Source organism: Saimiri boliviensis, chromosome 19 (genome assembly GCF_048565385.1).
Source record: "Saimiri boliviensis isolate mSaiBol1 chromosome 19, mSaiBol1.pri, whole genome shotgun sequence".
Taxonomy (NCBI): domain Eukaryota; kingdom Metazoa; phylum Chordata; class Mammalia; order Primates; family Cebidae; genus Saimiri; species Saimiri boliviensis.
Genome location: NC_133467.1, coordinates 25,876,578 through 25,891,041, shown reverse-complemented (window position 1 = coordinate 25,891,041; position 14,464 = coordinate 25,876,578). Strand labels below are relative to the sequence as shown.

General features: G+C 46.5%; 2 protein-coding genes across 10 annotated transcripts in view; one reads left to right on the top strand and one right to left on the bottom strand.

Moving 5' to 3' along the window:
- The window catches only part of ILDR2 (immunoglobulin like domain containing receptor 2), an 80,605-nt gene extending 71,754 nt beyond the window's left edge, over positions 1 to 8,851 (bottom strand). For 3 of the 9 annotated variants that reach the window (XR_012515072.1, XM_039459994.2, XM_074390032.1), the window contains exon 1: positions 8,540 to 8,849. Coding sequence is in view for 8 of the 9 variants with exons in the window: in XM_039459994.2 (XP_039315928.1) it covers positions 8,540 to 8,585 (46 nt within the window). In the remaining variant the exon portion in view is untranslated. Of the gene's footprint in view, positions 1 to 6,305; positions 7,972 to 8,539 lie in introns of those variants that run through there. The other 6 variants (XM_074390030.1, XM_074390031.1, XM_074390029.1 and 3 more) reach the window with 5 other exon arrangements.
- Positions 8,809 to 14,464, top strand: part of MAEL (maelstrom spermatogenic transposon silencer) — a 45,930-nt gene continuing 40,274 nt past the window's right edge. The window contains exons 1-2 of the mRNA XM_010338685.3: positions 8,809 to 9,374; positions 13,116 to 13,208. The gene's annotated coding sequence lies outside the window, so the exon portion shown is untranslated. The remainder of the gene's footprint in view (positions 9,375 to 13,115; positions 13,209 to 14,464) is intronic.

Genomic DNA, 14,464 nt, shown 5'->3' with positions numbered 1-14,464 from the left:
CATTTGCCTCATCTTCTACAGATCTGAAATGAGTTCATGGGAGCTGTCTAGCTAGCTTAAACGCTGTTCCAACGGGACAAAGCAGTGCTAAAAGAAGTCAGTCTTTACCCTGCAATGTGGAGGTACTTTGAAAACTGTCTTGGTTTCCAAGTGGGTCAGACTTCTGGGATGGAACAGCCAGTTAGACAGGAAAAAAAATCCTCTAACAAAGCTCTCATCAGCCTTTACCAACTTGTTATCTGTACCTCCTGTCTAGATCTCTTTCCTAACCTCCAGAATCAAATATACAACTTCACTCTCCATCAGGATGTTATACAAGCACCTCAAACTCATCCATCTGTAGATGGAGACACTAACCATCTCCTTCTTCCTTTTAGTGATAGAAATTCCCAGGTTTAATTTGGCCAGCCAAGTAGTATATATTTCCTAGTCTCTCTTTTAGATAAATGTGGCCATGTGACTAGGTTCAGGACAAAGGTATGTTAGGAGAAGTGATATGTACAACGTCTGGGCCACCTCTCTCCAAACAAGGGGCTTGCCCTGGAACTCTGCTTCCCTTGCCCCTTCCTGCTGAGAAATGGCTATGAGCAGTCTTGGAAGCTGCATGTTGGAAATGGTAGACTTACCCCCAGAGCTGTTACAGGAGAAAGAAATATACTCTTTTGTGTGGGTTACAATATCTTAGGATCTCTTAGTTATAACAGCTTAGGCTATACTTTAAATGGAAAATAAGGAAGGGAGGAAGGTAGAAAGGAAGGAAGGAAGAGAGAGAGGGAAAACTTCATCTTCCTTCCTTAACATATTTCTCCTGGCTGGGTGTGGTGCCTCATGCCTATAATCCCAGAACTTTGGGAAGCTGAGGCAGCCAGACTGCTTGAGGCCAGGAATTCGAGACCAGCCTGGCCAACATGGCAAAACCCTGTCTCCACTAAAAATACAAAAATTAGCCGGGCATGGTGATGTGTGTCTGTAGTCTCAGCTTCTTGGGAAGCTGAGGTACAAAAACTGCTTGATCCAGGATGCAGAGGCTACAGTGAGCTGAGATCGTGCAGTCACTGTACTCCAGCCTATGCAACAGGGTGAGACTCTGTCTCAAAAACAAAACACATTTCTCCTCTTGTGCTAGTTCATGTTGATGAATGGCATCTCCAGCAGTCCCCAGCCAGAAACCTGGAGGCCCTTTGACACTCCCTCCCCTTCAACCTCCACATTCATCCAAGCCAGTCCTACTTCCTCCATCTCTGGTCACTCTGTCCACTTCTCTCCTCCTCACTGTACCATGAGAGTTGAGGATCTTGTCATGTCCTGCCATGCTTTCTGCAAATGTCCCCTAGTTGACTTCTGCTACAAGTCTTGTCCACGTCTAATCCACTCTCCACACTGAGGTCCACATGATATTTCTAAAATGCACATCTGATTGTGCCACTCTCTTGCTTTGATTCTTAAAAGACTCCTTTTAGCCTTCAGGAGCATAATAGCTCCTTTCAGATGGCGCCACTCCCTTCCATTCTTCCTGCAGTACTAAAGACTCTAACCATACCAAAGTATTTGAGTTTTCAGAAAACATCATGCCCTCCCTTGATTCCTGGCCTTTGCACATGCTGTTTCCATTGAAGATTCCCCTTTCCCCCTCCCACTCTTCTCTTGCCAACTCCTACTCATCCTTCAGGACTTGCTCAGCTATCACTGCCTCTAAAGCTTCTTCCTGTTCTTACTGCAGTCACAATACCCCAAAGAATCACATCACTTCCCCTAAGAATTTTTTATTTAGCCATCTGTCTCCTCCACTAACAACAAGCTCCCTCTGCTACATGATATGTACTCCATATATGTGTTGAATAATTTAACCCAGTTGATAGATTATAATATTTATTCCCAATGATTTGTTTCCTCTCCATCCTTGCATTTGTCCCTGTAGGCGGAGTATACTTATCACCCCATAGACTATAAACTTGACCACATGACTTGCTTTGGTCAATGGATTGTAAGCAGATGGGCATAGATATGGCCAAGCAGAAGCTTTAAAGACATTTGTATGATTTAGCTCTGCCCTTGCCCGACCCCCTTGAGCATTTCCCCTCCACTGTGATAACAAAATGCTCAGATAGTGGCTGCCCCTTCATCCTGGGTCTTGGAGTAAGAAGACAATTGGAATTGAGCCAAATCCACCAAACCTAGCCAATCCACAGATACCCACAGCTCACTGCAGCTCTCATATAATATGAGCAAGAACTAATTGTATGCTGTGAGCTACTGAGATTTGGGGGCTGCTTGTTGCTGCATCAAAATACTGGCAAATACATCTAGTGTGGGTTTACAATAAGTATTGAGGGCCTACTGTGTCCCAAATATTGTGCTAGAAGTTTTACACCAGGCATCCCCAAACTTTTTACACAGGGGGCCAGTTCACTGTCCCTCAGACCGTTGGAGGGCCGCCACATACTGTGCTCCTCTCACTGACCACCAATGAAAGAGGTGCCCCTTCCTGAAGTGCAGCGGGGGGCCGGATAAATGGCCTCAGGGGGCCGCATGCGGCCTGTGGGCCGTAGTTTGGGGACGCCTGTTTTACACAATTTCATTTTAATTATCACAACAACCCTATGGGATAGGTTCTCCTAATTCAGCACTACTTCCTGTAGGGTTCCACACGCTGAAGGAGAACAGAGAAAGCAGCAGGTTTTTCTGAGGTCTTCCTTGTTCCTTGGCCTGTAAAGAACTCTAGTCATCCAGAACACCTTCTTTCATTTTCAGAGAGCCAAAAGCTATCTTGAAGACCGAGACTTTAAGCATGCATATGCTGTAGCTACATCCTGTGTGGCTCCTGAGAGCACAGCAGCAGCCCCTAGTACCAGATGGTTCTGATGTGCCATCAGTTTCTGCTCTGTCACTGGGCACATCCTCTGCTCTCATGTGCCTTGCTGGAGTACTCTTCATTCACTCCTTTCCCACGAGATCTGAGGATTTCATTATGAAAAACTAACTGCCATTCTTTCTCGCTTTTATATGAACTCCACGCTTTTCTATGAACTCTCAATGTCCAATGCCCCATAATAGACACCATATATGTTCACCTAAATCAGAAGTTATAGTTCGATCTACCTTAAACAGAAAAGAATGTTTTCCTGAATTCAGGTACTTAAAACAACCAACTCATATTAAGGCAGTGACATTATTTCTTATTCTTTTAACCAGTATGATACCATGGGCTTGGACAAATCATTTATTTCCTCCGAGTCTTGGTCTTCTTAAGTATAGGTAGGTAAAACCAGCCTTACTTACTTAGCAAGATCAAATGGGGTGATGTATATGAAAGACATTTAACACATAGAAAAGCATCACAGCATTTAAATAAGTGAGAACAACAGCAACAACATCACACATTTCTTTATACTCCTGACTGGGAAAAAGAAGGCATAAGAGTTAAAATAGTTGGAAGGGGTGAAGAGGTGAAAGAGTCCTAGAACAAAAATTTGGGACTAGAAGGGACATTCTAGGACCAGGTAGGTTTGAGTAGGATTCATCCTATATGGTCCAAAGTACTGGACTCACATTACCACTTCCCAATATGAGCACATTTAATTGTTCAGAATAGAACCTATCCTATCCAGCAAGTACTGGATTCTACACCATGTGTTCTTCTGAAAATTCTAGCAAAAGCTCTTCCTTTCTAGCTGGTGTTTTTCACTCCAGTCGTTAATGGTCTGGGAAAGTATGAAAAAATGAAACTGGATCTCCCTGATGGCTCCTCCTGTGTGAATTATAAAAGGAATAGCGTACCTGTCACTCTAGCTTTCATTTACAACTTATCAAATTTTAAGGCGGAAAATTTCAGAACTCGAGAATCTTAGAGCTGAAGTCACTTGCTCAATATTTAAGACTAAGATCCAAACCCATGGTTATATAGTGATCTACGGAGGAGCTAGGACTAGAGCCTAAACCCCAGCTCCCAGGTCAAGGCTCTTTCCACTAACTGTGTCCTGGTACTAATACTACTCACACTGACCTAAGCACTGGGTACTTGCACTAAGACTACTCGTACTGACACTCAAGTCTATATAAACTAGCCGTCTAGAACACTCATATGTGTAAAATGTAAAGAGTGAGGAGGATACTGAAATGACTTCCCTCTTCTAGTCCAGAGAGAAGCATCCAGGCTGGGGGATGATGCAGAGTTGGGAGAGCTGTGCTAAAGTGATGAAAGAAGATGAATGAGGTAAGTTCCATAGAGAAAAGCAGAACAGAGGAGGAAGAGAAATTGGAAGCTATGCAGGACAGGAAAGGAGATAACAAAAGTTGAGGTGTCAGCAGTCTCTAAAGGCGATTCTTCTTTCTCCAGGGCTAAAAACATTTTAACTCTCTAAATCCAAGCCTATTCTTCACAGTCACCAGGTGTCTACCTGAACATGAAAGCAGACCAAGTAATGATCACTCCCTGATACCTCCCTTCCCACTGCAGGCTGGGCTGGGGCTGCTTCAAGGCACTCCATCGTGCAGATCTTTATCATTGCTTTTGCACAATGCTACTCCATAACTGGTGTCTCCACCACCAGACTGAGTGCCTTAAAGGCAAGAGCTGTGACTTACTCATCTTATTAACCCCAGCACAATGCCTGGGACATAGGAGCAACTCACTCACTGACTATTCATGAACAAATGTCTTAACTCAGCTATCACCTTTCCTGAGAATTTGTTTCAGAGCTGCTGCACCACTCCTGGGTTGGATTGTGTGTGCTTCCTCCATGCTCTCACAGCAGGGGTGTGGCTCTCATCAAAGGACCATTAACCACCCTAACAAAATGACTGGAAAACTTGGCTTTTGGTTTTTGTTTTGAGACAGGGTCTTACTCTGTCACCCAGGCTGGAGTACAGTGGCACAGTCTCAGCTCACTGTAGCCTCTATTTCCTGGGCTCAAGCAGTCCTCCCACTCAGTCCTCCCCCTGGGTAGGTGGGATTCCCCCTGGGTAGCTGGGACTACAGGCACAAGCCACTGTTCCTGGTTAATTTTTTTTGTATTTTTTGTAGAGATGAGGTTTCACCATGTTTCCCAGGCTGGTCTTAAACTCCTGGGCTCAAGAGGTCCACCTGCTTCAGCTTCCCAAAGCTCTGGGATCACAGGCATGAACAACTGCGCCTGGCTGAAAACTTATTTGAATCACTGACTAGATTGGCAACACTTTGAGGACAAGGATGATGTCTTTTAGTGCCTTATTCTCAGCACTTATAATACTCAGAAACAAAAAAAAATTTAATATGTGCTTGTAGAATAGACAAATAAGTGAAACCGAAAGAAATGCTAATCCAGAGCTGGGCATGGTGGCTCACACCTGTAATCCCAGTACTCTGGAAAGCCAAAGTGGGCATATCACCTGGGGTCGGGAGTTTGAGACCCACTTGGCCAACATGGTAACCCCAATCTCTACTAAAAATACAAAAATTAGCCAGGCGTAGTGGTGCATGCCTGTAATCCCAGCTACTTGGGAGGCGGAGGCACAAGAATTGCTCGAACCCGAAAGGCAGAGGTTGCAGTGAGCTGAGATGGTGCCACTGCACTCTGGCCTGGGTGATAGAGTGAGACTCTGTCTCAGAAAAAGAAAAAAGAAAAGAAAAGGAAAAAAAAGAAATGCAAATCCATCACATACAATCCTTATCACAGATAGCAAAGGAGCCTCCAGGAAAACATATCACTTGCTCCGGGAGTGGGTTCCCAGAGTGCCGACACAGCTCCAGCGTTTCTCACAGCCTCTGCTGCCAGGAAAGGATGAAACACCACCCATATTCAGGAACAAAGACAGAGTGAACCCTCCTTCAAGTCTTATTGCTAGATGGCACCTGTTGCTAAAATAGCAGCTGGTAAGCATTTTGTTTTGTTCAAAACAACAACAACAACAACAACAACAACAGCAACAATAACAAAACCAATGTATTATGGGAAGCAACATCACAATGGCAGTAAGAAACCATGAGGCTAAATATATAACAGGAAGAAATATGGAATTTTAGTAATGAAAGACAAGGAAGGAGCTGCTAGAGCCTGGAGGAAAAAAACCCTGAAGTGTTGATTAGAAATTGCTCAGCCTGCATTAAAAAAGAGAAACAGGAGGAGAGGGGAGGGGAGGAGAAATAGAGAGGGAGGGGAGAGAGATGGTAGGGAGAGAAAGGGAGGGAGAAGGAGAATAAATGTGGATTTTTTTTTTTCCTGGTTCTCTGTCTCATTTTTTAATCTGTCCTTCCCTGTCTCCCTTCCTTTCTACCACCCCCTCAAGAGAGAATTCATTGATTGGGCTGGACTAAAATTTCTCACCTTTTCCTCGCATGGTTCTCTGTGAAGAATGAGTCTGAATTCATCTCCTCCTTGTCTGCTTCTGTCTCCTCCCTCCCCTCCCCAGCCGCCATTGTTTGCTCCTCTACTTGCTCAGGCTGAGAGGCAGCTTGTCTGTCCACACCTCTGACAGCAGTGACAGGATGAGGGGAAAGCAGGAGCTGCGAGCAGAGGATGATCAATGGGATCCCAGGAGTCAGTCTCACTTTCAGAGCGAAGAATCCCCAGCCATCTGACAGCTGAGCTGGCCCTGATAACTAACCTGTTGCCTGATTCCAAGCAGAACAGCCTCTCCAGGTGCAGGTGGCAGAAGGCACAAAGCATCACCTCCCACAAAACAAAAATAAAACACAAAGCCCTCCAGCAAAAAGCCCAGAGGGGCAGCTTGGGAGAGGGCGAATGAGACTGGCCTGGGGTTTGGGAGAACTGGGATCTAGTCCCAAATCAGTCATGACCGTGCTATGTGCATATTGCCTCTCTAGGACTCCATCTCTGTAAACTGAGATCGCTGAACTACAGTTCCTGTGGTCCCCTCCAGTAACGTGATTCCGTTTCATAAAAAGCTGTGAGCCATCTAAAGAGAGCTGTTTCCCTTCTTCTCTCACTCCCTGCAAACCCCCAGAGTACTTATTTTACGCAGACCCCAAGGTGTCTGTAAGAGCACCTCTAACTCAGGGACCCCTCCCCAGATGTCTGGCTGACTTCAGGGAGGTGCTGATACAGGCTCAAGGACTAAGTGCCCGAGAATAGAGGCAGGTTAAGGATGTGAAGAATCAGGGAGGGTGGGAGTGGAAGGCACTCGGAGGCCAGGGGAGCTGGGAGGCATGGATCAGCCAAACCCTGAAATTAGAGATGATTCATATTTGAATAATGTGGGAGGGATGAACTCAAAGCAGCCAAAAGAAGAGGCTAACTCTGCTGAGGGTGCCTCCCCCAGCCTAAACCCAGCAATAGGGCAAGAGCAATATTAGGGGCATTTCATTTGAAATGGGAAAAATATTTAGGCAATCAAGAATCTTATTCTGAAGCTAAGGGAAATGGGGTATTTGCCTTTTTTTGCTAAATGTATTTTACCCTCTTTCCATGACTTGTTTTAGCTATTTTAAGCTTGTTCCCCTTTGCCTAGTGCCTTGATTTTGTCCAGATCATCTGGTTGGTGACCCTAGAGGAGACAAACTTCTCATGTGGTGCTATTTTCCCTTTTCTCTCCTGCCTTCCACTCCATCCCATCCTCACCCTTCTGACCCCTTGTTCCATTTCTTCCATCATTCTGCCTCCACCTTAATTTGAATGGTTGCCTCTGACCCAGTCCAAGCTATCCAGACCTTCCTCACTCCCATCCCACTCCCTTCAGCAGGGCTGCTTTGAGAATCTCTCAGGGCGGCCACCCCAAGGCCCCACATTCCTTAACCACAGGGAATCGGAGTCCTCTTGTGGGGAAATGGGTTAAGAACAAGAGCATCTCCTGACCCCAGAAGAATGGGAAGAAAGTTCACCAAATAGGAGGGAGGACACAGAAGACCCAGCTAGACCAGTGATTCTGGTGCTGGGGAGAAGCCCAATGCCTCTCAATCTCTCTGCAAATTATCTTTTAGGTAGTGAGAAGTGCACCTATTAGAAAGGCTCTTCTGCTTTCTAATTATCATTTGGGACCACTCCCCAGATACCAAGTGAGAGAGAACAGGCCCTGAAGTCCATAACCAGTTAAGGTTCTATCCCCATCTCCTTCCCCACCTCCAGTTCCTTGCACCCTCCAGAGAGCCACAGAGAGAATGCCCCGGATCTCCCACCTTCTCTAGGGAAGAAATTAAGGAGACAGTCCTCCAGCCTCCACCTCCAGAAAACCAGTTCACTTAATTCATCAGCTCCCTCTGAGCTTCTTTTATTCCAGCCAGGCTTTTCCCAGGGCTCACAGCATTACAACTCAGGATAAGACCGAAGAACCTTTTCATGAGGGGGAAATGCACATTCGAAAGAACAACCTCAGCGCCAATGAGTCAAACACCTGCATCTAGATGCGTCTCACTTGTCATTGGGCTTCTCCCCTGCCGCCCCCATCATTCACACACACACACACACACAGCCCCCTCCCCCACTTTCCACCAGACTGATAAGCAGCTTTAAACACGGTCAGTAGGGAGGAAAATGGGGGTGGGGTGAGAACAGAACCACGACAGGCATATACAAAGTTCTTGGTTTCTGTAGAAAAGGACTCTTACCTGTTAGCCAGAAAAGAGCAATCCACCTCAGCAAGACCCTGTCCATCTTCCCCAACTTCCCATCCGGATTACGGAGTGAGGAAAGTGGGAAACGGCTGGAACAGAAGGATGGCTGTCACCCCGCGGCAGCGCAGCGGCGGGCACCGGGCGTCCCTGGGCGCAGCGCCCGCCGGGCCGGGCGCGCAGGCGGGGCCGGGGGTTGGATCGCGCCGCCGGCGGAGCGCGCGCTGCCGCGGGCTTCCGGGAACCGCGCTGCGCTCGGCGGCGCCTCCGCACGCCCAGGCAGCGCGGCGCGGGGCGAGCGTCTCTCCGCCGCAGAGCCCGCCGCGCGGGGGAGCTCGGCCGCCGCGCCGCCTCCCGCGCCTCCGCCCCGTCGCCCGCTGCCCCGGCTGCCAAAGTTTCTCGGTCACGTGCCAGCCCCCGGCGTCCCGGAGGGCAGCGCGGAGTGACCGAGGCCACGCGGGGAGAGGGGGCCGCAGGGGGGCAGCCGGCGAGAGGCGCGGGAGGGGCCGCCCCGCGGGCCGCGCTGAGCGGGGAGCGACCATCGCGGCTTCTCCCAGGGACGCCCGCGCTCGGGAACCCCGGCGAGAACGCGGGTTGGGGACTCGAACAAGGGGTGCCTGTGTCTGCGGGCCGCCACAGCAACCTGAACCGAGAGAGAGCGACAGCGGCGAGGGTGGGGGACGGCGGGGACTTGGCATTAACTTCTTACGGGACTTAACTAGCAGGTACTCTAGGCTAGACCGTTCGCTTCTGCGGGACCCCCGCCCCTCCGTCTGGTTTCCTTTTCGACAGTGCAGGGAGCCAGGCAGGAGTCTCCGCAGAATTGGAAAAGGTAGGCGGGACTCTCACGTCATTACTTTTTCCTGTTAAAATATGAGGTAGAATAAGGGCATTCAGCCCTTTAACAGAAAATATGTAAAACCAGAATGAGATAAATAATGATGACAGCTTAATTCCATCCAACACTTTATAGTTGGCAGCACGCATTCACATGGATTATTCCTAATTTTCAGACGGATTTGTCTTAGGTCTCAAAATGTATGTGTTGAGAGACAACTGAGAAATGTATGATTTGCTTAAGAAATATATGTGAAGCCTCTACTAGGTGCTAAGAACCAAGGCTACGAAGTGGAATGAGATAGACTTCCTGTCCTTAGGAGTCTCATCTTAGGTCCAGGAAAGGGAGGAAGGTCAGACCGTTGAAGACATGATACTTATTGGTAGTAAAACGGGGCAAGGGCAATAATGGAGACATAGAGAAAGTGCCTTGGGAACATAGAGGAAGGAGTTAGTCGTGGGTGGGGAGGGGGCACCACGATAAAGTAGAGGTAACATCTAAGTTGGCATTTGCAGAAAGGGCAAGATTTTCGCGGTTCAAGGGTCCCTGGTGGAAAGGGAGCAGACGGGGGCATTCTGGGCAAAGAGACAAAGCAGAAAGGTCTCAAGTGGCATCTGAAAACAGAGTAATGCCAGGCTGGAGGGTAGTTCCTGGAACAGACAAGACTACACCTAAGAGTGAATGTGTATGCAGACAGGGAGGATATGTGAACATGTGAGAAATGGTAAGAGTAGACCCTGGACAGCTGTCTTTTATGGCTGCTTGACATTTGAATTCCCTTCTTATTTTGAAAAATTCCAACTGCAGAAGCCAGAAAGTCTAGAGCCACCTCCCTGACCATCCCAGCTGGAGTGCAGACCCGGGCCTCTGGCATGGCCAGGCTGACCTCTCCCTCAGAGCTTTTTTATTATGGAGCAAGTGGTGGACATAAGGAATAAGGACAGTGGAGAAGTGATTTTGTCACCCAGGCAGCAGCACCATCCAGTGTACACAATCAGCTGTGGCAGAGGTTAAGCCACCAGGATGCTCCAAGGTGTGATTTTGACTGTGGTCTTGTAGGCTCTCATTCCAGCCCCTCTTCTACACTTGGCTCTTTGCCTTCCTGACAATTCTTTGAACCACCCAATATCCTTTCATAAACTCTTTATTTTGGCCAGGATGATGTTTTGTGCTATGTACTGCATGAGAGAAATTTGAGGACTATTTCCTTTCATATACAGAAGAATAAAAAAACATAGGAGGCACCTAACATTTGTGGGTTTCCTATTAAGTTCTAGGCAAAGATCCACATGTTTTACAAGCCTTCTCATATAACCCTAAAGAGGGAACTTAGGCCCAGAGCATTTAACTAGCTTCTCTAAGATCAGGTAGCTAGTAAGTGGCAGAGCCAGGATTTGAATCTGACTCTAAAGCATATGCTTTCTGCACCATAAAAAGAACACATGGTGCATGGGCCGGGTGTGGTGGCTCACACCTGTAATCCCAGCACTTTGGGAGGCCAGGCGGGTGGATCACCTGAGATCAGGATTTCAAGACCAGCCTGGCCAACATCGTGAAACCCCTTCTCTACTAAAAGCACAAAAATTAGCTGGGTGTGCTGGCATGCACTTGTAATCCCAGCTACTCAGGAGGCTGAGTCAGGAGAATCACTTGAATCCAGGAGGTGTAAGTTGCAGTGAGCTGAGATTGTGCCACTACACTCCAGCCTGGCAAAAGAACGAGACTCTGTCTCAAAAAAAAAAGGAAAAGAAAAAGAACATCTACACCAGAAAGTTGAGGATGATGATATGTTTGTATTATGCTCTGCCATTTATTGCATGTACGTGTGTGTGCCACACACAGTGCACAAAACAGCTTGAATAGTGTTTATTATCTAAGCATACATAACAAAGGTATTTTAGCCAGGTGCAGTGGCTCACACCTGTAACCTCAGCACTTTGGGAGGCTGAGGTGGGTGGATCGTTTGAGCTGAGGAATTTGACCAGCCTAAGTAACATGGTGAAACCCAATCTTTACAAAAATACAAAAATTAGCCAGATGTGGTTGTGTATTCCTGTAGTCTTAGCTACTCAGGAGGCTGAGGTGAGAGGATCACTTGAATCTGGGAGGTTGAGGCCTCAGTGAGCTGTGACCACATTACTGGACTCCAGCCTGGGTGACAGAGTGACACCTTGTCTCAAAACAAATGGCATTTTATGCAAAACTTGGACATACAAGCAAGTTTATACATGTGAAAGATCGGAGATGAACTGAGTGAAGGGAGCCTGGATGTGTATATGAAGTGGAACGTGAATGCCCCCAGAGGTGAACTCACGTCTGCTCAGAGGAGGTGTCTTTGTGTAGTTGAACAAGGAATCAGGAGACTTGCAGAGTTTGTGCCACAATGAATCACAGAATGCAGGTGCCTTGTTCATCATCCCAGAAATGTGTTTTCCATGTAGTACCCTGCATGTCTGCTTTATAGCCAGAGAGGTACACATGGTGAATCCCGAATCTTCCTGATGAGTGGAGCCCAGGCTATCCTGAATGGGATGCTAAACTGGAGTGAATCGCAGTGTGTGCCCCTCCATCACCTTGCACATGTTATTACCAAGGTGATGAAGGGTTAATATAAATTTTTGAAGTACACCGATTGATTCAAAACATGTAGCCTAAGGGATGGAGGTGGAAAGAGGATGGGAAAATGGTATTATTTTGCCACATTGGTGGTGGGTAATGGGATATGGCACCCAGAGTCCCAGTGTGGTTTCTGAACTTCCAGTATCAGAATCGTCAGATCACAGAATCTGTGTTTGCTTAAACAGACTCCCAGGCTCTACTAAAAATAATCAGATCAGAAACTCCAGGTGGAGCCCATAAATCTGCAGTTTAACCACCTTCTCCAGGTGCTTCTGATGCACATTAATGTTTAAGAAGCAATACCTAACTATATTTTTGTTCTGGGAAGCTGTTCAGCTGATGTTTTCTAATGAGCCTTGGATCTAGTTAAGCTCCAGTTGTCTATTTGTTCTGGCCTAACAGGACAGGAGCCCAAATAGAGAGATTGATTCATCACAGCCAAGGAGGGGGTCTGGATCTGCAATACTTCAGACTTTCTTTTCTTTCTTTTTTTTTTTTTTTTTTTGAGACGGAGTTTCGCTCTTGTTACCCAGGCTGGAGTGCAATGGCGCGATCTCGGCTCACCGCAACCTCCGCCTCCTGGGTTCAGGCAATTCTCCTGCCTCAGCCTCCTGAGTAGCTGTAATTACAGGCACGCACCACCATGCCCAGCTAATTTTTTTGTAGTTTTAGTAGAGACGGGGTTTCACCATGTTGACCAGGATGGTCTCGATCTCTTGACCTCGTGATCCACCCGCCTCGGCCTCCCAGAGTGCTGGGATTACAGGCTTGAGCCACCGCGCCCGGCCTTACTTCAAACTTTCTACTGCAACAAGACAAATGTGTCAGAACAAGGACCTGTGTGGAACCAGAACAAGATTCCCAGGAAGCCACAGCTGAGATTGTATGTGTGTGGTGGAGGGGACTAACAGGCTGCTTCAGCAAAGTTCTAATCTTTAGAACAGAATTAGGACACAGAAAAGAGAAGTGAACCACTGCAAGGAGACATGCTGGTAGCTGGTAGCAACCACATAGTTATAAATATAATGTAGCTGAATCGTCTTTAAAACATGATTTCATTGCAGACACACAGGCATGCATGCACATGAATACTGCCTAACCTAAGTCTGTTTAAAGCACACAGATGAAATCATATTTATTCTTCTCTGATCCTGCATTTCAAGAGGAATATATAAAGTATGACTCTGAAGCGGATACCATTTTTCTCATGTAAGTTTGGTCCATCTATTTTTTCTCTTCCTACGTTTTAGGTTTGTTATCTTTCCCATTCTCCATACCTTCAAAACCACCCTCAATGAGTTGTAAGTTAACCTAAATTAAACCAAGGAACTAAAAAAAAACCTGAAGACTCTAGGAACCCTATACTGACTACTGGAAACATTTTCAATCTTGAAGTCCTTTCATGTTGAGGAATAAGTTGTTTCATTAAGAAGATGCTTTAAAGAAAAGAAATGCAAATAAACAGATGCATTATGCCAAAAAGAAAGAAAGAAAGAAAAAATGAAATCTGAACTGCCAAGAACAGTGGAAAGTATATAATAAGTAAAAGTCTGGGCGAATGTGTTGAAAATTCCATGTACTTCCAGCAGATCAATCTAGTCTTGGACTGGTGGTGCTGGATGCTGAATTAGGTGATGTTTTGTGTGCCCCTTCCTAAGGCTAGATCCTGCTCAACAGTGGGGCAGAACTTTCCTGAATTAGCTCTCTACCAATGTTTTCCCTAGACAGGTCCATTCAAGGATAATGTGCAGAAAAAAAGAACATAAAGGTATATTTAAGCTTGGTATCAAATATGAAAAAATACGTTTAAAAGGGACAAAGAAGACAACAAATCGGTAACAATGATTATCTCTGGGAAGATCATCATTCATTTTTTTCTTTATAATTTTCTTTCTTTCTTTTAGACACAGGGTCTGACTCTCTCACTCAGACTAGACTGAGTGGTGCCATCATAGCTCACTGCAACCTTGAACTCCTAGCTCAGTGCTGTCCTCCTCCCTCAGCTTCCCAAGTAGCTGGGACTGCAAGTGCACACCACCATGCCCAGCGAATTTTAATTTTTTTTTTTTTTTGAGAGACTGCATCTTGCTATGTTGCCCAGTTTGGTCTCAAACTCCTGGGCTCAAGTGATCCTCCCACCTCAGCCTCCCAAAGTGCTGGGATTACAAGTGTGACCCATTGTGCCCAGCCTATAACTTTCTATACCCTGTAATATTTCTATAATATAGGAAAAGGTGCTGGACAAAAGCTGTGCCCATGCCAAAATTCACTCATTGTCAATTTGTTCTCCAGTCTCTAGGATATCCCTGGAGAAAGGAAAGAAGCAAGAAGGAGTGACAGGTGTTTTGTCGGGTCTGTATCTTTAGCCAGATACAAAGCCCCCAAATGTACACCTGCTCTCATTATGTCACAATCGTGAGCAGTTAATCAAGTTAATTATAAGCAGTTGAGCCTTGGGAGCTTTT